At 34.5% G+C, this 27507-nt stretch overlaps 1 protein-coding gene across 1 annotated transcript in view; it reads left to right on the top strand.

The window, feature by feature from the left end:
• il1rapl1 (interleukin 1 receptor accessory protein like 1) overlaps window positions 1–27507 on the top strand; it is a 728031-nt gene that overhangs the window by 578713 nt on the left and 121811 nt on the right. The window contains exon 6 of the mRNA XM_031896701.1: window positions 2440–2514. Within this exon, the coding sequence (XP_031752561.1) occupies window positions 2440–2514 (75 nt within the window). The remainder of the gene's footprint in view (window positions 1–2439; window positions 2515–27507) is intronic.

Below are 27507 nucleotides of genomic sequence, written 5' to 3'. Positions count from 1 at the left end.
ATCTGTAGCATGTTTACTTGGTCATATCTAAGAGCTGCTTTGTGTAGGCCATTAAAAAAAACTCCTTTGTAGTGATGAGCAAATTTTTCACCAGGCACAGATTTGCAGCGAATTTCCACATTTTGCCATTGACAAATTGTTTCTCGAAACTTCTGTGAAAATTCTATTTTTCTGGTTGTTTTGCGAATTTTATGGCAAACCAAAACTGGACAGGTTCGCTCATCACTACTCCTTTGTGGTAATTTATGACCGCAACGCTATTGCAGGTACTTAAATCAATATGTGCTTTGTTTACTTCCATAGAGTTGGCTCTGGCCGCTTAGTCCTTCCTACCTTCCTTTTCAAATCAAGTGCTACTAGACACAAGGGAACCATGGAGCTACTGGCACTTCTTGACCAGCAAATAACTCCAAGGTTCACTCCCAGAGCAGTGCACTCAGGCCTAAAGAATCAGGCGCAGGTGTTAGTTTGGTGACCACCAGAAAAGACACCAACTTGACCTACGCACCATTGTGTCCAGTTTGTGACAAAAGGCACAAGCAATTAAGCCTGGCAAAGTGCAACTGGATTAGGGCAGTGCCCACTTGCAAACCCAATAATGCTGGAGTTTGGGGGGAAAAAGGTGCATTGTAGGAAAAAACATGGTGATTGCACTTCAATGTATCTAGAATGTATTTTTCTGAACTGAAAAAGTAAAACAATTAACATTAAGGGGCCAGCTCTTCCAAGATTTACTATGCAACAAAACTGCAACAAATCCGAATCTAAAAATACTCCATCTAAAACATGTTGAGGTCATGTCAAAGTCAATGGCAGATATTCCTTCCCTTCCTTGAAGATCTTTCTTTTCTTCAAATCTTTAGAGATTTTCAGATTTTTGATTCTGACTTTAGTGTGAAAAAGTCAGAATCATGCGACAAGTGCAAACGTTTTCACAATTTTTACTCAACTTTTTCTCGTTTTTTTTTAGTTCATATTTCTTGATAAATGCCGGTCATTCATGAAAATAAGTTTGTCTTTTCTACAAATGGCAATTATTTATTAAAAGATCTGAACTGAAAAAGCATGAACAAAAGAAGTCTCAGAAAAGTCACAAAAACCATGACTTTTTCGTATCGTCACACAAAAGCTAGCATCCAAAAAGCCCCAAAACCTCTAAAACCATAAAGTAAAGATCTTTCAGTTGTAAATGGGACATCTGTGGTTTTGTAGCATAATAAATCAGGAAAAAGTGTTTTTTTTCTGCAACTAAATTGAAATTTCTGTGACAAAAAGCCCAACCAGAAAAAAACAGTTTAGTAAATGCACCCTTAAATGATGTAGCACAACAACATATCTCTGTTTGGATCCATTGCTGGAAAAAAATCCAGTGAACACTGAAAAGCTGTATTTCCCAGGAGTATGTTTTAGTATTTAAAACAAATGACTGTCACCACCAGATGTTACTGCTCTCTTTTACAAGCAATGTAGACATTTTCAGTTGGAAAACTTCCCTCTGTATTTTCCTCTGTTAACCCTAACCAGTTGTTCTAAGAACTTGGAATACATTATGAAATTTAAATGAACCATTCCATGTGACTGATCTATTCCTTACTAACATGCTGGAACTCACTTGGGTATGCTTTACTTCTATATACTGTACTCCATCATCAAACACTAATAAGTAGTATACTGAGTAAAACAAAAAGCTATGAAACATAACAGATAACTAAAAGGAATTTAAATGAACAGTAACAAAAGGTCTTTGAATGCATTTATATATAATGTACTGTTACCCAGCATTGGTAAATATTGTGTGTATATAGCCATGGGGGTCATTCAAGCTGCAATAGGGCTGCAGGGCACATTTGTGGCATATAATAAACAAGACATGTAAGTGTACTTTATACATTATTATATACATTACATTCTAAGGATTCATTTAATTGTTTTAATTCCAAACTGAACTAGTTCAAATCAAGTCTGTAAATCTGCTGATATACAATAGATTGAGCTGTTGAAAAGATTGTTGAATTGGAACTCTGTCTGTAGATCAAGAGGGAGATTATCCTTCTTAACTGCCTAACAAGATTCTTATTACATGTGTCGGAGTGTTATCAACATTTTTTTTTATAAGTGTTAAACTATATATACTGTACATGTTTGGTCTCTCTTATTAAATGTAACAACTTTTACTTACATAAACCTGATTATAGTAAAATTGTTCATAACATGAACTATGCATCTAACAGTAAATAGAAGGCATTTTGAAAAAAGCCATTTAAGAAAAACCTTCAGGGTTTACTCTACAAGGGAGGCCTTTTGTGAACTACCCCTTAAAATGAATGTATTGTGTCATTACAAAAGATACAAATATATGTTTATCGTAACGTTATAGGAAAAGGTTTATGGCTGTATAAGTTTTATTCATGTATTTAACTGAATTGTTTTTTCTTTCAGCGCCTCTGACAGATAAACCACCAAAGCTACTAGAGCCATCGGAAAACAAACTGACAATCCAAGAGGCACAGATTGGTAAGTGCTTGATTGTTCTTTTCTAATTAGGCTATAAGTTAAGTAACATGTGTAAGAAATGCAAAACTGAAAACCCAGTACTCCCATCCATAATGTTTAATTGAAAAAAAACTATTCATTTTAGTTCAAAAAGTGGGAGAAAGAGTTTATAATATATTTTAATTAATACAGGTATAGGACCCACTATCCAGAATGCTCGGGACCAAGGGTATTCCGGATAAGGGATCTTTCCGTAATTTGGATCTCCATACCTTAAGTCTACTAAAAGATCAATAAAACATGAAATAAACCCAATAGGATTGTTTTGCATCTAATAAGGATTATTTATATCTTAGTTGGGAACAATTACAAGGTACTGTTTTATTACTACAGAGAAAAAGGAAATCAGTTTTAAAATTCTGTATTATTTGATGAAAATGGAGTCTATGGGAGACAGGCTTTCCATAATTCGGAGCTTTCTGGATAACGAGTTTCCGGATAAGGGATCCTATACCTGTACTTCAAAGTTTTGTGAAAAATTCGATAACAAGAAAATACCTAGAAAAATTTTGTTTTGTTATATGCAAATAGATTTTATATTTAAAATGTACATTTAGGGGCTCATTTACTAACTTGATTTGAATTTCTTTTCAAAAAAAGTAGCAGAGAAAAAATTCTGCAACCTTCCGGAGATTTACTATGTGTTTAATTTTTTCTGGGTTTTGTAAAAAAAAAATCACAACTTTTTCTAATTGTTGCAGCGACAATTCGATAATTGGGATTTTCATAGCGGCAATTTAAAAAGTTATGTTTTTTACAACTTTTCTTGCAGCGACTTTTATGACTCTTTTTTAGTAAATATTAGACATTTGGGAAAACAATTTTATTCCAATTTGACCTAAAAAAAAAAGAAATGATGGAGCTTTAGTAAATCTGCCCCTTAATGTCATTAAATCACGCAAATATTAATAAATTAAGCTTTTTACGGAGTTTGGAAGCAATGCCTGATCCACAAAAAGTTAAAATAAATCATGACATGCTGCTTATAAATAGGGGATGGTTCTGAGATATGGGTGGTAAAAACAAAAGGTTTATGTTAAGAGTAGAATCAAATGAAAGGCCTTTTTTTAAAGCCAGAAAAGTTTTACCTATGCAAGCTGTAGGCATATGAAAGTTCATTTATCAAGCAGAAGAATATATTTAAAGCTGGATTTAGTGACTATAATCCTTCATCAGCCATCATGTCAGATGTTAAAACATTTATTTCAATTCAAAAATGTTACACTTCATTCTTTTGAAGATTAATAAATGGGACAGACCTTTGCTTTAACTCCAGTTGGAACAGACTGATGGGTTTATATAACAAAAGTTATCTAAATTTGCCCCCGTGCATTAAACCATAGCAACCAATAAGCAGATAGTATTACATGGTCACCTGTTTGAAAGCAAACATGTTATTGGTTGCTATTGGTTACTGCACCTGGCAAACAAAGTGTCTTTTATTACATATGGGGATTAGGGTTTTATGTGTGTATCAAAAGGGGCTAGAACTAGTGGCCCTATCAATCCTGCTCATTGGCCATTAGATAATACTGCCTATTGAAGGTGCAGATGATGGAAGGGAATGTGTGCTAAATAAACAGGATACAGAATCAAGCAAGGTATAGGAATGTGTGTACATTTAATGAGTAAGAAAATATGTAGCAATTCAACACACTGCTGCTTTCTATTATATTTTTCTACTCTCTGAGGTCACCCGAAGTCTCTCCCTTGCTTGAAAAATGAAACACATTCAAAAGAAAATATACTTTTAATCAATGTCCTTTGTATAAAAGTTTGTAAAAAGATAAATCTGTAGAGTTTAAGAACAATGGGATTAAACTGACTGAGCATACGCAAATGCTTTGTTCCAATTAAGCTGGCTTTCAGAAGCATATTTGACAAATGGGATGTTTTTTACTTTGCTTTTTTGCACTGAGAAAGCTTATATAATGGTGTGATTAGTATTGGTTAGCTTACACTTTCTGCTTCCTCCTGTTTTCATTACTTTTTTTTTTCATGTAACGTATTTGAACTGAATTGTGTTGTTTTTGTTATCAGAAAATTAATTAATGGCATTATACTAAATTCAGTGTTTATCAAAGTATTTTTGAATATAGTCTGTGTTTATATATTTGTTTTCTTTCCTCTGTGTAATATTATTTACATCTCCATCCAGGCACCCTGTGACTTCTACAGATCCCCACTTTATTGTACACACATATATATAGTACCTTTGGGTGCAATGCATTGCACCTGTTGTGCCGGCCCAGCTGCCCAGTTCTTTGTATGCTATGTTGATGCTATGTGACGCACGGGTGTTCTGGCACGAGTGTGCTGGTGAAACTTTCTATCATCCCCAAACTGGTGCCATAAAGTAGAAAACATGGATTTGTCAAGAATGTAATACAGGTAGTCATACCTGTATTGGCAATGATGGATCTTGCTTAAGTAGCTAATTCCAAAACTTTTGCCCAAAATAGCATATGTTGTATATTATACACATATGGTGCCTTATATTTTGTATATATTCATTAATAGATAGATGTATATTATACTTTAATTTGATGATCAACTTTATATATTAATGATGTTATTGTTAGGTCCTTTTTTTTAAAATAAAATGTTACTATTATCTAACAAAAGGAGACAAGGAAAGCTACAAAATATGGGAACCACTTCCTATTTGAAAAAATACAAAACAAACAAAAAATGTTCTTTCATTTTCAACTAATTTGCTTGGTCTCTGTTCTACTAAGAAATACTTTGTACTTAAGTTTATTTAACTAGTTTACATTCATGGTGTTGCCAAAACATTGAAGATGGAAATATGGATACTGATCTCTTATACAGGACAAACCAAGTCCATAACTTTTCAAATAATAGATTCTATACCTGCACCAAAAATATATGTCAGCTGTCACACCAGAAAAGAAACATTAGTCAGTTATGTACCCCCATCCAATAGCATAATTTCAGACATTAGGGAAGAAATAATATTATTACATTAGTAGAACAATGTTTTATTAATCTAGTTTCTGTATACTGAAAACATCTTTATTTGCATTCAGCTGTGAAGATTTTTAAAGGGCAACATCATTGTTTAGTAGCCGATATCTATTCACTGACAGTGGACTAAGCATATAATTGAGTTAGTGTCGACACTAGAAAAACACAGAGGGGAACCACTATTACACAGCATATTGCTCAGTTAGCCACAAAGGCTTTTTGACAGCTCCTCTGGATACTTTAAGTCCTTAATAGCAGCTGCTGGGGAGCACCACCAGCTTTCGGTTGCAGCCCCATGCTAATTATTATCTTTTCTAAACACTTACATAAAAAAAAAAACATGAAAGCTTATTTACAAGTTAATTCCTACATTACCTTTTTTGCTTTAGAGGTTGATTACTGAAGCAGCTATCTATCCCTTGGGGCTGTATAGATTGTAGTCTACCCACCACAACTAGTTGAGTTTTGTGCACAGTGTTTTTGCTTCTTTTGTTTAAGTTTTACAAACAGTGTTCCTTTAGCAGCAGTTGCCCTAAATGTTAGGTGGTCTGCCTCTGACACCCCCTCTCACGCTAGAGAGCTGGGTTTGAATTCTTGAAGTGTAGGACAAGTCACTTAAGGGGTCATTTGCAAAGCCCTGGGCGAAAGTGCTATCCTTCTAAGCTTATACCAAGGGATATGCTGCTTTCTTCAGCAAGCTCTGGGTAAAACTTAAGGCTGGTGGTAAAGATGGGACCCCAATTCGGACTTTGTCCCCTGCAAATGAATGCCCCCCCCCCTCCCCCACCTTTGATAGATATATGTAAATTATGTCATAAAACATGACCCACAGTATGAAAATAAACCTATCACATTAATAAATACTGCATGTAATACATTTTATTACATGCAGGTTGATATCTCTGATTGGCTGTTGGAAATGTTCTCTGCAGTCCCACAAATACATAATTGCCGCTCTAATGATTTATTTAAATACATAGGTTTTGTAATAACACGCAAAACATTTTAACAGTAGTATTACTTTATTGCATTGGGCTGTGTTGTCTACCCACAGTCATCTGTTTATCTTGTTAGCAATAGCATGGAGCATTCAGTGGCATCTCATGAAAATTCCTTTTGGGAGTTTGCCTATTGCTTGATGTTTGATGACAAAGGAAGCAGCAGATGTCTAATGACACAAGAGGAAGCAGATAAAACGGTCTCTTAGAGAAGCAACACAGCAAATATTTCTCACACTCATCAGTCACAAGAAATATTATAGTTATTAAATAATGTGCCTCCTTGTAGCGGTGATACCTACTGTTTCTGTATAGAAAGGACTTATATTTACTATTGCTTATACCGATCACACATTATAAAACTTTTATCCAGATAAAAAATGGCATTATAGTGAATTAAACATATACACAGGCTATACACTGGATTGAAGATGAGTTTGGAAGGTACAGATGTGTGGTTTTGAGGGTTTTACAAGAAGACACTTCACTGAAGAAAATATTTAATATATATACCTATAAACAGGACCAGCTGTCTGGTCTGTCTGTCTATCTATAAAATATTTCAACATATAGAACCTTCTTTAACTCCTAAGAACCAAAATATCTACTCACCTTCTAGATATATCTGAATACACATGTATTTTTCTGTTTGTACCGTGTGTGTGTTTCTTTGCTGCATCCAAACATCAGTAAATTCTGATTTTGTCAGGGAAATCTGCAAAGCTTGAGTGACTCATAAAATGGTCTTAAACAGCTTTAAAATATTCAGTTACTTTCAGAGACTATTATAAATCTTTAGTCATTAGTGGATTAGACAGAGAGATCAACCTCTTCGTTTGTGGAAGTTTTTTCTCTCCATTGCCTGCTTGGATATCTCCTTGGAGACTAAAAGCATATAAGCGTTCCTAGTTAACTAAATTGGATGCCTGATATTAATGTCAAGCTGGCGCTATCATGCGGGTTGTTGTGTATGATGGTAAATCAGAATTTATTTGCCAATTGCCAACCCTTATATTTGTATGGAGTAAAGTATAGTCCCCCATTGTTTTGACTTTGACAGATGCATAAGAACAAAACCTACAAGTGACTTTATGAAGCAAATTCCACTGTAGCCTAAATGTTTCAAGCAGTGATACAGCCAGTCATGTTTTGGTCTTCTGTGGAGCCTAGTTTTGAGTTATTTTTGGCTCTCATTCAAGAGCAGGAAGATTTATTTGAAAGAAAGATTCCACGTGTGGTTTGATCAATGTAGGCCACAGAGCCTTTTAGTATTTCACTGTGCTTCTAAATCTTTCAACTCTCGTACATTTTCAAGTTGTTGCAAACTTTCCAACTTAGTTTTTTATGCTCTTTTTCATAACTTGTACAACAGCCTCTCCTTTCAGCAAAAACAACTCAATGTCTTCTTTAAAAAGGCAAAGGTGCAATGTATTTTTTCTTATTCAGAGGAGCAATGGATCCAAACGCACTTATTATTACAGATTTATAAGTACAGTTTATCACTACCTCAACCAAATTTTCCTGCTGATAATAATCCAGTCATTTCCTATGGCATTGGTGCAACCAATTACACCTACTTTCAGTGATGGACTAGCCCACATGATGTACAACAAAGTTAAAACTGCAAAACAAAAAAAAATTTGCAAAATTAAAGAGAAAGTAAACTCTTCTCTAAAGGGAGAATGTTTTCCTTTGCTGATCTTTGTCATGGCCTGGCTTGTGATTTTGGAGAAAACGCATGACAGGTTTAAGCCCTATAAAATGCCCTGTAAAAGTGTAAGTTGTCAGATAAACCGGCACTCTTTTGTAGGCAAGGATTTAGGGTTTTGTGAACAAAAAGCAGTTGTTGACCTCCTCCTGGGTGAGAGGATGGTCCCTAAGAAGCTTTTTATTTGGCCGTAATAGGTCGAATGGTACCATGTTCAAACACATAAAGAAGAGCCACTAATAACCAAAGCATTACAGACAAACTTTAATTTTACTAGAAACAAATAAAACAAAGTCAGTTCTTGTTTCAGTTCTTAATTAATTCGTAATTCATTTGAAAGACATTTTTTTAATGTCTATAAATGTTGCAGCTGCAGCTATTCTCTGTGAGTTCAGAGACATAGGGTAGGGCCCTAACCAATGGTACATATAACTGGATGATTTTTTTGGAGAATGGCAACTACACATACACACATCTCCACCAGCAAATGAATGGTAGCCAGCCTGCACTAAGCAGTCTTGGTTCTAAGATGCACCAGGATTGGGAATTGTTTGTCTCTGGGTGCTTATATTTAGCTGCATTGGCTTGCAGCTGGGCAGTCTTTTGGTTTCCTCATGGCAGGACACAGTCTCTAGACTGTGCCCTCTGATCCTCTGTACAAAAACTAGCAAAAATGGATATTTGGCATAGAAAAAGATCAACCCTTGTCATAAATTCAGAACAGGGTTTAATACCATCTGTCACAAAGGCAGGCTCCAGAGAGAATCATTCAGGCCTCAGTCCAGGTGACAACTACAGTGACCAATCAGACTCTCAGATACATTAGGGCCAATCACAGCTGGTACTGCTGAGCCTATGGAAAGCCACCTAGTGAGCATTGCCAGTTTAGCCTACAGCATGGACCAGACAGAAAACTTCTCTTTCCAGGGGGGATTTGGACCAGTGGTGCGATCAGAGGCTCCGGACATTGTTTGGCCTCACAGTGGGGGCCTATCAGGTGGGAAGGAAGGCGAGATAACTGTCATTTACCTTTCAAACCCATAGATAAATGGGAAGTTTAAACTATATCCACCCAGGCACAATAACATATGATATACATTTACAGAAAAATGCAAAATAATAAAGCTGTTGCATCACAATCTCAAACCCTACTTTGATTCAAATACATTTTTATTAATCATTTGATCTATGGCGGTTGTTTGTTTGGAGGGCATCCCTGTTCTAGAAATATCTGTCTGTAAGGGGTTGCAGTTAAATGCTGGCATGCTATATACTGTAGATACTGTATACATGCCCATGGGTGCCACACACAGGCAGGCATAACTGAGAAGCAGATGCCTTCTCTGTGGTTCTTCGAGTGGAATCTTGCTTAAAAGCAAAGATAAATGGCACCAACTGTCTGAATATGTACACTACAATAATGTACAGCATAAATCAATTTAGCAAGTAAATCCATTAGCCTTGTTATGTTTTATATTTAATTCATCCTGGGAATTGTCGTGAACTGTACATCTTCAAAGTATATCAAGGTTACATAGGGAACCATATTAGACATGACAGAAGCAAATGTATGCCTCAATTTGTCTCTCTACACAAGAAAGGATTTGCCATTAGGAGTTTCTGCTGGTAGAAAGTAAAAAGATTATAATAATAGTCCAGTAATGCCTTACCAATAAGCTTTAATGATGATTCCAAGAATACCCAAGATAAATATTGATGGCAAATAAGATAGAGAATAGTCACTTCAAACCAGTTTACCATTTGTAAACAGTAAGGGGCAGATTTACTAATCCACGAATCCAAATCCCGAAAGGGAAAAAATCGTATCGGAAAATAAAATTTTGCGGCTTTTTCGTAGCCGTCGCGACTTTATCGTATTTTGCGCAACTTTTTCTGCGCCGTCGTGTTTTTTTCGTATTGAGCAATAGTAAACGGCGGAAAAACCAATCCGTTTTTTTCCGCAACGGCGGCGAAAAAGTTGCGGAAAATATTCTAAAAAGTTGCGGCGGCGGAAAAAAAAAATGGCGGGACATACGAAAAAGTCGCGCCGGCGACGAAAAAGGTTGCAGAAATACCGATCATTATGAAAAAACGTATTCGGATGCCTTCTGACCGTTCGTGGATTAGTAAATCTGCCCCTAAGACTTTGGTACATATAATAACTTGGTACAAGAGACTGTGCTGAATTAATATGACATGCAAATGAGACAAACTAAGTATGGGAGCATAATTCCCAAGTCATGGCATGGTGATTTGAGCAAAGTGTTATTTAGAATTCCTTCATTGCAATGAAGGGAGGGAGCTGCCAGGAAATGGTAACATCCTGCCTGTGTGCTATAAAGACTGTATAAAGAGTTGTACCTGTGAGCTTAGGGTTGCAGGATGCATCGTGGGCAAAAACATGGAACTTTGCGCCTTTTTTTTGCAATTTGCACTTTGTACTCCCATTGCAATTCAGTCCTTATGTCCCCATTGCCTGAAGACCAATTAGAATGAAAATATTTCATTTAAAGGGATTTTGTGATGATTTTTATGTTGTACTTTTTATTTTAAAAATACACTGTTTACATAGCAAATAATTCACTGTACCATTTAACATTTTATCCTTGAACAAATAAATATATTTTTTAGCTGTTATATTGGTGTGTAGGCGCCATCTCAATGTCTGAGTCTGAGCTTTTAGAAGGAGCCAGCGCAACACATTAGAACTCCTTTTACGTAACCTATTGTTTCTCCTACTCCAGTACTTTCAAAAGAAGCCTAGTCATATAATACAGGATTTCTCCTGTCTGGGAGCTATTCTCATGTCTACCACTAGGTGAGCAATGAATCCTTCAGCAGAGGAGTCAGGGAGCTAACTCCCATTGTTCTGCTGATTGGCTGCTGGGGGGAAAGGGAGGGGGTGACATTACTCCAACTTTCAGTGCAGCGGTAAACTGAAGACTGAAGTTTAGGGCACAAGTCACATGGCTGTGGCCACCTGGGAAAGAAAGTTACTGGTCAGCCCCATGTCAATTTTCAAAATAAAATGTAAAAAAACTGTTTGCCCTATTAAAAAATGTACTTTAGTGCAGAATTCTGAGGGAGCATAAAAAAAAAACCCACACACGTTTTCCCGTGACAGTATTCCTTTAAAGACTAAATGATGTTAATGAGCTGTGTTAGTGTTCTTTTTGAAGTTAGGACAAGCTCTAGTTCATTTTGATAGGCTGCTTTTATATACCATAATACAAAAAATGGATTTTTTCACTGATTTGTAATTTATTATTCCATATCTGTTTGTATGCCTTTACTGATCATCTCTTCTGAGCACCTCTTCTATTATAATACATTACAATGCAGTTTTAATCTTTTTACCCATTGCATATACAGTATTGGTTGGTAATCCTACAGAGAATGTCTATTGTTCATTACCTCTTGGAAATGACTAACTCTGCCAATGCTATACTTGCAGTTTTTTATACTCACACAGTTTTCAGTTTCATGTTCTTTGATGTTCTGCCTTCTTTTTATCTGTCTCTAACCTGCAATTCTGTAAAGTTGCATGTCTTCCACGTCTCCTGGGTTCAACAGCCTACTTCCTTAACTCACTCTCTTCTTTTTTTCTTTTATCAACTACTTCCCTATTCTATCTTTTACAGAGTTCAAAGACCTGCTCCTAGTATGAGGCACAGAACAAACATGGGGGTTGCACCCTTTAATGCACTTTGCCCCCTGCCCTGCACTTTGTAAATAAAGCCTCAAAATTGTGGTGGTTTTATCAACATTGTGCTGTTGTTTTTCTTAGAGATTTAAAAATTAAAAAAGAAATGCTACAAGAAAAAACCTGCTACATTTCCAGTCATCCACATCAACACATCTAGAAAGCGAATGTATATTTTATACAGGTACCATTCCCTTATGTTCCAATATAAAGCAATTTCCTACAGAAAAATCACAGGATGGTGTTTCATCTATGCCTTCTCTTTGTATTCCATCATACTTATTATTTCTTAGAAGTACAGTGTGGAAAGTCCTAAACAACATTGCCATATATTGTACTGCAAAGAGAATCTGACTCCAAAATATATAATTTTTGTATTACCCAAGGAAAGTTGACAGAAAACTCAAAAGTTTGTTTATTGTAAAAAACATTTTGGACCAAAAGACATATATTTTGTTCTTGCCTTTTTCTCCCCTGTTCTGCAACATTATCAAGACTATCAATGAAATGTTAGTCTAAGCGCAATGACTTAGAGGTAGATTTACTAACAAGTGAATGTTTCTCACTTCCATGAATGAATTGCCATGAATTTCCATGAATGTCAGACATTTATTAAAAAAATCTGAACTAATAAAGCATGTGCTGGAAAAACCAGAACTTATTTGAGTTTTAGTGCCAAAAAAATCCCAGTCGTGAAAAAAAGAATGTTAATAAATACCCCCTTTAGCATTACCCTACATTTCACAATTGTAATATTCTTACTGCTATGTAACCATTTTTTCCTCCTAAAACACACTCATCAAATTGTTCTTAGTGAGTCATATACTTATTTAAAAAGACTCTTATCAGAAAGCCAGTACAGATATAAGACCCATTATCCAGAATGCTTGGGTCCAAGGGCATTCCAGATAAGGGGTAATTTGGATCTTCATACCTTAAGTCTACTAAAAAATCAATAAAACATTAATTAAACCCAAAAGGATTGTTTCGCCTCCAATAAGGATTAATTATATCTTAGTTGGGATCAAGTACAAGATTCTGTTTTATTATTACAGAGAAAAGGGACATCAGTTTTAAAAATCGAATTTATTTGATTAAAATAAGGTCTGTGGGAGATGGGCTTTCTGCAATTCAGAGCTTTCTGGATAACGGGTTTCATACCTGTACAACAGATACTGTAAATCCTTAGAACAGAAATGCCTTTTGTCAGGCCAATTAGGTTTTTTTTATGTTTGTCTTCAAATTGTACCATTATTAGGATCAGAGTCTAGAACCTGTGACTAAAAAATTTGAACCTAAAGGGAACTAAGAAGACTTGACTCATACACAGATGATGCCTTGATAAGAAAAGGGGCATAACCTGATAAAATCATTCTCTCTTCAACATGGACACCATCCAAAAGTCAATTCATAGTGCATATACACAGTATTTTGATGGGCATCCATAATTCTACAAGAAAAAGACTTTGACAATTGAGAGTGCTAGCAAGATGCCTTTTACCAAGAAAGAACATTCTAATTTATTATTTACACTACTCTATGGATTTGTTCATAAATGAGTTCAAATGAATAATGGAACATGGAAGAAATAAAAAGACAATATTACATATTTAAAGATGGTCTTATTTCTTTCAGGAATTTTAATGTAAAAAAAACAACTAATTTTTATATGCAGCAGATATACGTAGCAGAGTCCATGACATGTCAATAGGAAATGTGCATAGTCAGGGACTTTGGAAAATAACTTGTGGCCTCAGATCAGACCTTGAATAATGTTTGGATTTGTGGGTCACCAATAATTAGACATATAGTTAGGTAAGAAAATAATTAAGCATTGATTTTCTTTATATCTGACAAAGCATGCATTATGCTGTCAAGGACACATTGTAAGCAAGAAGTCACAATATACACAGCTATGATACAGGTATTTTGTAAGTAATTTGGATAACAAAAAAGTTTAGGGATTATACTTCATATGTAGCGTTCATTATAGGATTGTTAGGCTACAAAGGAAATATGTACCTTAAATTTAACTTCTAAGTATGATGTACTGCAGAAACTGATTTTCTGAGACAATTCAAAAAGTTATGAGGTTAAGTGACACAACAGCCAAAAAGCAGGTATTTTTGAGGCTACTTGTTCAAATTCAAGGGGGAGATTTATCAGTGTTTGAGTTTTTTAGCACTGAAACTTGCACAATTCGAATCATGGTTACAAAACCCCAAAAAAATTTGAATAAAAACTCAAATGAAAAATTTTGGCATATATATATATATATATTTGGTCCAATAAAACCTCACTTTTTGCATCTAGCATTTTGTTATCCTTTTGATTACCTTTGTGAAAACCCATGAGTGCTGTCACTCTGTTATGCTTATTGTATTTCTTGCTCTGGCACCCGGGCATCTCTACAGAATGAAGGAGTGCTTCCTGTACTGCACCTATATATATATATAAGAATATATAAAAGTAATACAATGGTATTAAAAGGACCATACGGTTTTTAATTTTTTTCCGTGTTCATTGCTCGTTCCGACTTGTTTACTGTAACATGATCCCATTCTGCATTTCCTAGTCCATTGATTTATTTATACACTTGAATTAATTGCTATCATTATATGCCTGGCATCTGGTGTACATTAAATTAGATGATTCAGCTTGGCAATGCACTAAACAAAGAACCGTACAGAAGTAAGGAGAAGTTGGATATAAAGGGGCTAATGGGAATAAAGAAATGGAGGGGACTAATATCTGTGGAATAATTATTTAATACAAAAATGATGAACAATAGTGAAATTCAAGACTGGTTTTTGGGAAACCCTCCTCTAAAGCTGTAAAACTATGGCACATACCATAAACAGTCCCTGCATTAAGCACTTGTGTCTTACATCCATCAAAAAGATTGAATATATTTTAAGACTTTATTTTTGGCAGAGCAATACTCAAAACTTGGCAAAACAACTGTGATTACATCTGACATTCAAACTCTTATGATAGCGCTGGATTGCCGAGATTAGGAACATATTGTATTTTCAAATGACAAATTGGTATTATTAGGGAAAAGGTTTTAGCATTACCATCTGTGAGCATCCCCTGCAAGTAAATCTTTAGGAAAAAGAGATTTTCATATAATTCTAATGACCCATTATGGGAATGTATAAAAATAAGTTATCTGATTGCTTATCCAGAGTGATTGCAGGTTGAAACCTTCAAAATGCAGCTAAACGACAGAGAAAAATATGAACTAAAGTAATTTGTAGTTGATATAGAGCATAAAAAATATCTTAACGGAAGTAAAAGGTTCATCATATTAAGTTCTAAGATCATCCCTATTTTTATTTCTGAGAGTTGGGTTTGCTGATACCCAGCATCAAAATGGTTCAAATTAATATTTTCAGGGTGAAAATAGGGTTCCAATACATACATAATGACTTCTTTAGTGAAAAATATAAAGGTTTTACTTTCTAGTTTGAAATTGTTTAATCATAGTTTTAATCCCTTGATAATGATTAGACCATGATTCAGCTCATGCAAGTTGGGTTCAGTATATTTGTGAAAGGCTGGCAAACTGGCTGAGTACTGGTTAAACTGGTTACTGGTAGTGATGGGTGAAATAATTCGGCAGGCATGGGTTCTCAGCGATTTTCTGCATTTCGCCATTAGCGGATATTTTTGCGAAACGTGTAAATAACAAATAATTGTCGCCCGCTGCAAAAAATTGTACGCGTGCATTTAAAAATTACACACATTAAAAAAAGTTGCATGCGTTGAAACTTTTGACACGGGCTCCAAAAAATGCCGCAAGCAACAATATTTTTTTGACAAGCAACATTTTTGTCATTTCGCGAATTATTCAGAGAAGCGAAACAGGACAGATTCGCTCATCACTAGTTCCTGGCTTGTTCTTGTTACCCTTAAGAAGTTAACTGCGCTGGATACTAAAGGAAATCTATAGATATGGAAACCTATCTCAGACTAATTAATTAAATGGAAAAAATAACTAAGTATGTTGTACTATGTAGTATGTAATACTATTCACATATTCACCTGTTGTACTATGTAAAAGAAATAGAGATGTTTAAATCAGCACAATGTCTTGGTAATTTATAATATATTAAACCAGATAAGGGCCATTTATGTACACAAAGAACATAAAGGACATCAGTATAGGTGGAAACCTCTTGTGAATAGTGTTTCTAAATGTGCATCGGACTAGTATAGCGTTTATTGTAGTTTTAAGCATTACGTGGTACACACGTGTTACCCTAAATTGATCTTTCTTTCCTGACTTAATCCTCTGTAAAAGGAAGTTCAAACAAATAATCTCTCATGGATTCATGGACTTTTCGTTAGTGCAACTTCTTAAAAACAGTCCCAAAAAGTCAGTGGCTAATTTATATCTCTAAATGGATCATATTGTGGATAATGCACTACAGTATTAATTGTGAAATATTTCTGTATTAAAGCCTCATTTTAATTATGGCCCTCATGGATACATTCAGTGCTAATAAAGAAGCCCACTCTTAACGTATTTTCATAGTATCCCCCTCGTGTACAGTTGCCCTGACCTGACACAACCATTTGGTTCATTGCAATTCAATTATGAATTATGAAATTTTAGTGCAGTCAGAAATAATAAAGGTCAGAGCAGTAGCCATGACTTCTTTATTCCTTGAGAGAATACTATCAAAGCAGCAATGGCATTTAGATAAAAAAGAGATGCACAATCTTGTAGGCATAAAGTTAGCCTTTAGTACTGTAATTGTCTCCACTAGTTCTAAGAACTACCTGGTACCTGCTTGTATGGGACTAATTTATTATTCAACCATCATTTTCACAAAGTGTTAGTGAGAGATACCACAGTTACTTTACCAGGGATCTTAGACCTAATAATTTTCTGCACTGGAACAATTTTGCTCCAGCACAAAAAAAATTGTCCAAAATCCTAACTCTTTGATTTTTTTAAAAAAAATATTTTTGGACACAAACTGTGTAGCCATGTGGAATACTGCATAATACATTTATTATATATTGTAAATACATTATTATCAAATGTATATACTATACCTAAACTGTACACCAGTGGTTTTCCGGACATTTTTGAGTCAAGTTCCACTTTGAAACCCAAAATTTGATTAGGGCCCCATTCATATCCTAAATAATTAAGTAAACATTACTATAGCAACCATTTAGTCATAGTTCCAAGAGGATAAGAAATAAGTGTTTGACTATAAAATATTTCTTTAATTGACCTTGCCTTCAAGCTGGGCTTCCGGGCTTCCGGGCTTCCAGGCTTCAAAGCTTTTCTGACTGGCTTTTTTCCCCCCACACCTGACCAAGACTCTTGTAGGGTCAACGCCACAGTTTTCGAACCACTTTAAAATAGTGAGGCATCAGATGGACTACCTACCCCACTCATTTATGATTAATCATCCAAAAAAGAGTTTGTAATATGTGCAAACCCATATATTATATCACAATGTTACCACTAGGGATGAGCGAATCTTCTTTGTTTCACTTTGCCAAAAAATTCGTGAAATGTAGTGATGAGCGAATTTTTTCACCAGACATGGATTTGTAGCGAATATCCGCATTACGCCATTGGCGAATTGTTTTGTGAAACTTCCATAAAAATTAGCCGTGCAAGAATATTTTTGTTGCGCGTCAAATCGGGCATAGTCGCGGCAAAAAATAATTGCGCAACAAATGTGTCTTGTGAAATTTTCTAGTAAACGAACAAACGACCTTCCTCGCACACCCTTGACTCTCCAAACCAATTCAGCGCTGGGTGCACACTGCTGGAGGGATCGGCACCCTCCCTAAAAATTCCAAATAGCAAAAAAAGCACTGGCACTCAGAGCTGCCCTTTAAAAAATCTTTATTGCGGAGGTGCAACATTTCGGGGCAAAGTGACCCCTTTATTAAGCAAGATTAAATAAGATAAAGGGTCACTTTGCCCCAAAATGTTGCACCTCCGGAATAAAGATTTTTTCGTGAAATTTTAGCCATTTCGTGAATTTTCTTGCTGTTTTGCAAATTTTGTAGCGAAGCAAAACGGGACAGATTCGCACATCACTAGTGAAAATTCACGAAACTCCAAAAATGTTGCACGTCAAAATAAAAAATAAATAAAACAACACACGTGTAAAAAAAACAATTGTACATAACATATCATTGGAACCTACAAACGTAACTTTAATTCATGTTTATATTTTTTGCTTATCATATATGAAGAAAAAACTGTGCTAGACTTATAATATGGAGATTATTAGATTGACTGGAAAACTATTTTATGCACATTTAAATGATTATTTACTCCAGTTTTAATGTATGCTACATAGACATGCTTTTTAAGAAATTAATGGAAATTTTTTATCTAGTGGTATTGTTAAAAGCTTCTTCACTTAAAAGCTGGATCATCTGACTGCCATAGTCATTGAATTTTTGAATTTAAATTGTAGAGAGGCATCATTTTAGTGAGGGAATAATTGCAGGTCTTGGACAATTTGACACCACATGCCTGCTGGGAGCTCCGTCCAATCTGCAACTAAATAGCTGGGTGCCATCTTTCTCAATGACATTTACACAAGAAATATAGTTCTGCTCGCAGGACCCATTTCTTTATTCCTTCTGCTTGAATTACGAACAACAGAGACAACTTTAAAATAGAGTTTATATCCTGTGGGAATAATAATTCATATTGTTCCTTTCTTTTATCCTGAACTGCATGGGTATCAATTAATTACGGAAACAAATTAACTGACCAGAAATGGATTATAGTTCTTGAGAATTTAAATGAGTAATTTTTTTTTGAGTTCTCAACTTAGTCGCGTTTCAGATCTGTGTAATTTCTAAAGTTGCCAGGCAATATCAATTCAGAACATAATGTTAGGAAATGATTTAAATGAATCTTGTAAAAGGAACAGGATGGCGCAGGAAGTAATTGAATAGAGTATGCCATATACATTTTAAAGGAAAACTATTGTAGAAAAGAAGGATGGCACTGGGGGAGGGATTTATCAACGTTCAAATTGAAACTTTTCCTGTGATTTAAAATATTTTGTGTCAAAACTACCAAATTCCAATTCTGCTTTCCAAAACTCCAATGTTTAAAATAATTGGTATGGGATCCATTATCCGGAAACCCGCTATCCAGAAAGTTCCAAATTACAGAAAGGCCATCTCCCATAGACTCTTCTATATGCAAATAATTCTAGTTTTTGAAAATGATTCCCTTTTCTCTGTAATAATAAAACTGTACATTGTACTTGATCCCAACTAAGATATAATGAATCCTTATTGGAGGCAAAACAAGTCTATTGAGTTTATTAAATATTTAAAGAACTTTTTAGTAAATTTAATGTATGGAGATCCCAATTACGGAAAGATCCCTTATCCAGAAAAACCACAGGTCCAGGGAATTCTGGATAACAGGTCCCATACCTGTATTAAGTTCAAGTAGAAGTCAATGGGAGCTGTCCTGGGCAAAATTTATGTAGTTTTTCACATGTATTAGAAAGTTTGAAGACCCACTGAAATGATTCCAAATCAACGTATTTAGTTTTTGTTCATGGTTTCTTAGTTCCTTGTATATTATATACATTTAATAACTCAAGCCCTCTGAATGTAAAACAACAGTAACTAGCTATTTAAAAACTACATGTAACTACAAAAGTATGGCGTATGCAAATAAGATATACCTGAGTAACCTTGATAATAGTTTAAGAAATGGGGAGGCATATTTATCAAAATTAGAATTTGCACATATTTCAGGTTTCTTTTTCAATTTTAAAAAAATCAATTAAAACCACAAATAACCATCAAATTTGTATTCTACTCATCATCAAAAAATTGAAGTGAAAAAATTGTTTCAGTTTTGTTAAGGAGAACTCCCATTGATTTCTATATGAACTGGTAGAACTTTTAGATGCTTTTAGACGTTTTTCCAATTTTTTGTGACTAGTAAATATCAAGCATTCAAGTTTTAGCACAAAAAAATGTAAATTGCAAAAAAAATTTAGATTTAAGCCCATTGTGTCATGATGACAGGCTGTAAATAATAGCAGAACTCATATTACTTTTCTAAATTAAAACCTTTAGGAGTTACAAAACAAAGGTATATATACTGGTATAAATGTAGAACTTTTGAAATGCAAGGCTTCAAGGTTTGATAACTTTACAAAGTACTTTTCAATGTCTTTGAGTAAGATATATTGTATATAATTGTAAGTTCATATACATTAACACTGGTCTATGTCAAGGATAAGACAAAATGTGATTAATTCAGGCTAAGGTCAAGGGCAGCTAGCATTGTGGTCAGGAAAACAGGCAGAAGTCAAAACTAGAAAAACACAAAAAACAAGGCATAGCAGGATCTAAGGCACCTAGAAGACAGCTGGGGCAAAGATGGAATGAGAACAGAGGTTTAAATAGGTCGTTTTGGTGCCAAAACATAAAAGGAAGTGAATAAAAAGGAAATAAACAAAAAACCATAACCAAGATGGCGCCTTTGGCTTCAAAGCATACAATCACACATATCATGACATCACCGTGCATGTGCACAGAAGTTCTGAGACGCACCAGCCGGTCGGCATGAACCAAGGTAGGGGAGTGCGCTGGGCAGGCGGTGTGCCTTACAGGAATCCTCCATACCTATTTAAGATAGAGCAGTTAAATAAAGCAGCCCCTCATTGATATTAATGATATCATTGGTATGAAGATTATTGAAGAAAATGTTTTGAGCCTCTAGAATAATAAGTAACACCGGATGCCAGTAGTTAAATTAAAATGCAAAATAATGCTCCAATTATAATTGCTCCTGATCTGTGTAAATCTGGCTCCATGTTCCTACAATTGTAGCCAGAAACTTTAAACACAGCTTTTTTTTTAGTAACATAACCACTAAATACCAATGTGCCTTTTTTTTCTAATGTTTAATTGCAATGTAATATTGTAAAGTTATATAACACAGTAATCACCATATGTAAAATAAATGACGTCTGATATAGAACTGGTAAACAACATTCTCATTTATGAAATTGCTCAAAACTATTATTAAGGGGCATATTTAGTATGCTGTGTAAAAAACGGCGAGAAAATTCGCCACACATTGCCAGGCTTTGCTGTGTAAAAACGGCGTACTTTTTTACGCGTTTTTTTTTTCCCCGGAACTTATGGAAAATAACGGCGTAATATCCGGTGTAATATCCGACGTTCAGACTGTGATCTTTTCCATTTATTTTACACAGCTTTTTACTCCATTTTTTCGGCAAATAAGTTTTACACAGCATAATAAATATGCCCCTAAATTTTCAGACAGCAGAAGTTTAAATGGTGAATTTTCTTGCATCTTTAGTTGTTTTTGGTCAAATAATTTGAGGAATTAGGAGGTACAGTTCGACAGTTTTTCTGGAGGGTTTACAGTAATGCAGGATAAAGCTATAACATATGGAAATAACGCTATTGCCTAGTGACCAAGATCCTGCATGGTATTTATCATTGTTGTAGGATTGCATTAAATTTGCAGATGAGAAAAGACATCACAGTCTAATATAATAACATTTAGAGAGTGATATTAGTTACAAAGGAAGCAGACATTATTTAATGGCTTCTCAATCACTCCCCAAAGTTGAGCATGTAAAAAGTGTTATGATCTGCATTAAAGTTCATTCACACATATGGAAGAAAAAAGAAAGTAGAATTGTGTGTGGGATGAAAATCTGTATTCTGTCAAGGGTTTTCTCTCATGCAGTCTGAAAACCAATTAATTTTGTCCATTATTGGAAAGGAAGCCTAGAGATTATTTCAAAGCTGGAATTATTTAGCTGTAGTTTTTTTGGTTATGCAGGGACTGAGAAATGTTTTGGTGGTTAATATTAATAAAATATCTATACAGCTGTGTAAAAAAAAAAGCATGTATGTCTACTCATTTATTAAAGAATACAAAATCTTAGTTTTTTTTTATAATTTTCTTGCAGTTATGAATGAAAAAAAATTCTGAAAGCTTCTAAAACCTTAAATTAAATATTTGATTTTACAATTGGATTACAACAACTTCCACTGACTTCTACATGACCTTGTGAATGTTAAGATGGCAGAGTTTTTCCTGGTTTAGGGTAAAGACACACAGAGCTACTAGTAGCATCTACTTGTTGGGGCTACTAAAATAGACAATGTTAGTCATTTACTGATAATTGCCTCTATGTGTGTTTTAGCAAAGGCAATTCTCAGTATTGTCTATGACAGGGTATTTTCTGCAATTTAGTAGCTGTGGCAAGTAGCTGCTACTAAGTAGCTCTGTGTGTTCTCACCCTTAGAGTAATTATTAAAATACACAATTTTTAGCACTAAAACTATTATTTGGGGAAATGAACAAAATAAAAACATTAATAAATACATTATAAATACATTAATAAATTAGATCAGCAAAGGATTTCAAACAGTTTGCTCTTTTTTTATTTAAAGAAATAGTCATGGGAAAATATGTTTTTTTTCAAACACATCAGTTAATATAGCTTCCCCAGCAGAATCCTGCATTGTAATCTGTTTTTCAAAAACACATTTCAAAAATACATTTTTTTATATTTAATTTTGAAATTTTACATGGGGCTAACCATATTCTTCATTTCCCAGGGTGCCACAGCCATGTGATCTGTGCTCTAATAAACTTCAGTGACACTTTACTGCTGAGCTGCAAGTTATGATATGAGTGATATCATCCCCCTCCCAGCAGCCAATCAGCAGAAAAATAGGAAGGGAGCAAGATAGCAGCTCCCAGTAGATACCCGAATTGCACTCAATAGTAAGAAATCCAAGTCCGGCTTGGGACTCCTCCAGTTACATGGGAGTAGGAGAAACAATAGGTTATCTGAAAGCAGTTCTAATGTGTAGCACTAGCTCCTTCTGAAAGCTCAGACTCAGACACAATGCACTGAGATGGCACCTACACACCAATATTACAAGTAAAAGAAAATATGGTTTAAGAATAACATTTCAAATGGTAGAGAGAATGATTTGCTATGTAAACAGTGTAATTTAGAAATAAAAAGTATACCATTAAAATCACAACAGAATACCTTTAATAAAATACCCTTATGGTGAAATTTATTAGAAAAGTTTTAAAGAATTGACACATTTGTCAAATTCAGTACCTGTATCACTTCATCAGAATGTGTTTGCCTACTCTGAGCAGTCAATTGTTGTTTTATTCTGTCAGGAGATAGTGCTTTGTCCCTCTGAATCTTTATTGCCCAATGCATATCACATGCAAGGAGAAAGCATTTGAACAATCCATTTTCTATTACTATAGTTATCACATGGTGAAGTTTACCCTGCCATCATAAATCATAAAATGAATAGAATTAGACCTCAATAGAAAAATATAATACTAATAATCATAAAGAAGTAGATTTACACTTACATTTGTGATTGACCTTAGCAATGAGAATTCCATTTTATATACCATGTTAAAAGCAGAAAATAGAAAAACAAATAATCAAACTAAGTAGTAATTAAAGAAAAGTTTTATTTATCATTTTGTATATATGCATGATATTTACAGATATTTGTACAGTGCATTTTAATTTGTAATGAGGAATTACAAAAAAGAGAAGCATGAACTTAAAAAATCCTGCTCCAAAGTTGCCAAAAGGACAATTTATTAGAATTCATTTGTATGTTAAATGCTAAATCATCTTAATTCTAGCAGGATACCCCATGATTAAATCATAAGGGATTTGAATTGGTTCTGTAGTACCAAACTGTGCATCATTGCTTTCTGTTTCTGTCACTTCACTGTCATCCTAAATAATTCTCAAGATCTGAAGCTAATGAAAATCTGAAAGGCAGAGATTCTTATTCTAAAGTAAAACAGTGAGGTGTCAAGTTCATTTCACTTGTATGCAGAGCAATAGAGTCACTTGTATTAATGTTTTTCTTCACTGACTGGAAGAAAAAGATGACCGTATTTACACCACAAAGACACATATTCCCACCTCAGAACATAGAACTTATAATGGACACACACAAAGTTTGTGCATTTCATCATATCTGGTTCATTTTATATATATTTAACATGCTTGGTTAAGTCTAGATAATCCTTGCTAAATCAAACATGCTTGACTATTCAGTAAATATATTATAAATAACATACAAAATACCTCCAACTAGTAACTTAAACCTGGCAATATTTATAGTGTGTTTTTACAAATGGCAATACAAAATATTGCTCTTGTAATACCACTGGCATGTTAGAATTTCTCCTACAGGATAAACCCATGTAAATGGGATGTTCTTAGAGCTCTTTGAAATTAAGTTCCAGAATTCCTTTTGTTTATTTGTATCTGTATAAGGCAGTCTCCTCAACCCTAATGATTTGTCTTTTTGTGATTAAAACTCAGACAGAGCCTCATCTAGGTGCTCATGCGCAGTAGAGTAAAAGCTGAACATAGTAGCAAAAAGCCAGCTTTTCACTTTACTGTGCATGGGCACCCGGTCAAGGCCATGGTGAAGATCCATTAGGAGAAGGAAAATTGCAGCATAGTGCTGCCACTGATGTATCTTGTAGGGTGCAACTTTCAGTAACAGACGCGCCAGTCCAGTAAGTCCAGTCCGAGTAAGACCAGACCAGTCAGGTAAGTAAACATAATCAGGGGGGTCGGCTTACTTTAGGTAACCCTATGTGATTATACCTTGGAGTTGCACCTACTGTATTTATTTATGCATAAGCATGACTATATAACTAATGATGAGCAAATTTTTTTTCCAGGCATGGATTCGCAGCAAACATTTTGCCATTCCTGAATTGTTTTGTGAAACAAAAATTTTCATGATTGCCTCAAAATAGGCACAGTAACGTAAAATTGGGCGCAGTTCTGGCAAAATAGGCGTGAAAAAAAGTCATGCATGACAAAAAAGTTGTGCAACAGTCGTGGTTCAAACATTTTTTCCCATTTTGCAAATTTTCCGACGAAGCAAAACAAGACAGATTTGCTCATCACTACATATAACTCACATGCAGACTAATGCAGAAAGCATAGGCAGGTACTGTAAAAATAAACAAGTGTATATTACATTTAATGGAAAACTTGTTTGGATTCCATCTAATGCTTTTCCTAATATGTAATTATTGAATGTTTTTAGAACATTCTGGATAACAGTATTCAAAATAATAAACGCCACACATGTATCTGGGTACACACAAGTAAGTTAGAGAGCCATCTAAACCCTAAACCACTACCAAAGAAAACATTTGTAGAAGAAAGAATGATCATGAAAGTAATAAAACACAAGTCTTGCTTCACATATTATTATTAGCAAAATGTAACCTTTGAAGAACAGTAAGATTATTTGCACAAAAAAAACTTTTCTCTTTAGTACTGTAATGAATGTTCATTTCTTTCCCTAACTGTATATCCCTACTTTGTGATATTTTTGTAGTACAAAGGATCAGACTAATTAGTTGTAGAACTCATGCAAATGATGCTGTTCATATTGAAGAACTTTGCATAATTCCCTCATGATTAAAAAGGCAATTACAATATAGATTTTGTGTTATTATTAATCATTTTACAAAAAACAAGGATACCAAATTTAGATTATAATCATTCCAAAGTCAAGTATACAATACTACTTGCCACCTACATCCTTACAGAAGTGTTAAAGGCTGTAAAGGAAAACAATCAAACCGCACTTTTGCAAGCAATAAACTTTTTACTTCTGGAATACATTATACCGTTTCCAACTTTGCAGTTGATATTCTTTAGCACATGTGGGATTTTGTCAGTTATATAAAGAATATTGTTTCACAGGAAGATCGAGTGGCAGAATAATTTTAGTCAAAAAATATTCAGCCTATTAAATTGAGAAAAAAAAGAATAAAGTCAAAAAGTAAGTTGGGCACAGTTTTCACTCTACAAAATACGATTCATTCAAGCAAATACTGTACAATTTTGCTCACCTGTTCATATTTCACTTTTGAATGGTTAAGATTTATTGTGGAAGATTTGACAGTCCAATCTATTCAAACTTTTTTGGGTAAAATAAAGCTTAGGGTTTCTTTTGTTCAGTGACGCTATAACATTTTGGACATCTGGTGAAGAAATATAGCAGTAGCAAAAAGTTATATGGGACACATGCTTATCAACATGTTTGAGCTTAAATGAATAATAGATATAATAACAGATAATTAAACTATATTATATTATAGGCATTATACAGGTATTCCCTAAATAGTTGATGCCATGCTGTCTTCCTCTGCTAGGGCATTCTTAATAGGTAGCTAATGGGGTTATGTAATACAAGTCACTAGAGTGCCTTTGCGTATTTGCAATCACCTACTTTTATTTTTATTGGTTGCTATTAGTGATGGGCGAAATAATTCGACTGGCATTGGTAATAAATGATGTGTGTCAAAAAAATTGTCTCTAAAAATTTGTGTATAAAAAAATGCAATTTTCAGCATTTTTGCCGTATCACAAATTTTTTGCTGTTTCTTTTCCACCAAGACATTTTTTTTAACTCTTATTAGCTATCACCCTAAAACAAAAAGGAGGGTTCTTAAATTATTCCCTAAAGTGATTTTTAGGGGCACATTTACAAAAGCACGAACACTCGGAGCGTTCATTCAAACGCTCTGAGCGTATTTTCACCGAATTTTTTGGGCAGCCGCATGACTTTTTCGTGCGTTTGCGCGAAATAATTGGAAAGGTTTTACCATTGTTTACAATGGTTCGGTACAAACATTTTGTGACTTTCGGATCACCAATACGATATTATCGTGACTAATACGATTTTTTCATAAGCATTTTCAGAATATTTGCGATCTTCAGAAATTTTCGTTTCCAATCCGAATTTTTCCCATTCGAGATTCGAATTTGTAGATTAGTAAATCTGCCCCTTAGTGTTTATATTTTAACACCCATAGGAAAGAACTGAATTAGACTGCAATTGATTTAGTTTTAATGAACTGACACACTTATCTGTTTTGATATGTTTTCGTTTGTTAAACATTTTACTGACTGTCAAGAATACAGGTATGCGATTAAATTAAACAAATAATTCTAATTTTTAAACATAATTTCCTTTTACTCTGTAAAGATAAAACATTACCTTGTGATTGATCCTAACTAAGCTCCCTGAATCCGTAATGGTGGCAAAACAATCCTTTTGGGTTTATTTAATGTTTAAATGTTTTTTTTGCAGACTTAAGGTATATTGATTTAAATGACGGAAAGTTCCAGAAAACAGATCCTATTCCTGTATTTATAAATGTGGTTAGAAGCATTAATGAAAATTGATTCCAGTGTTTGTTTTTTTTATTTTTGTTTGAGTTTATTATGATCTAAAAAGAGTTTACTATGATGTACTGGAACTGCCTTTTGCCCCTTTTTTTATTGCTGTAGAAATTTCATGTTTTCTTATGTAAGGCTTCTAAGTATTAGGTGGCACAGAGACTGTTACTTTAGAAAGTCCCAAGTAGTTGAAACAAGAGTTGCCATAGTCAGACATAGATAGGGAGTCAGAGAACATTGTTTGATGCCCTTTAGCAATATTCTAAT

This window comes from Xenopus tropicalis, chromosome 2 (assembly GCF_000004195.4).
Source record: "Xenopus tropicalis strain Nigerian chromosome 2, UCB_Xtro_10.0, whole genome shotgun sequence".
Lineage (NCBI taxonomy): Eukaryota > Metazoa > Chordata > Amphibia > Anura > Pipidae > Xenopus > Xenopus tropicalis.
The sequence above is the reverse complement of the archived record's forward strand: the minus strand, read 5'-3'. Positions and strand labels throughout refer to the sequence as shown.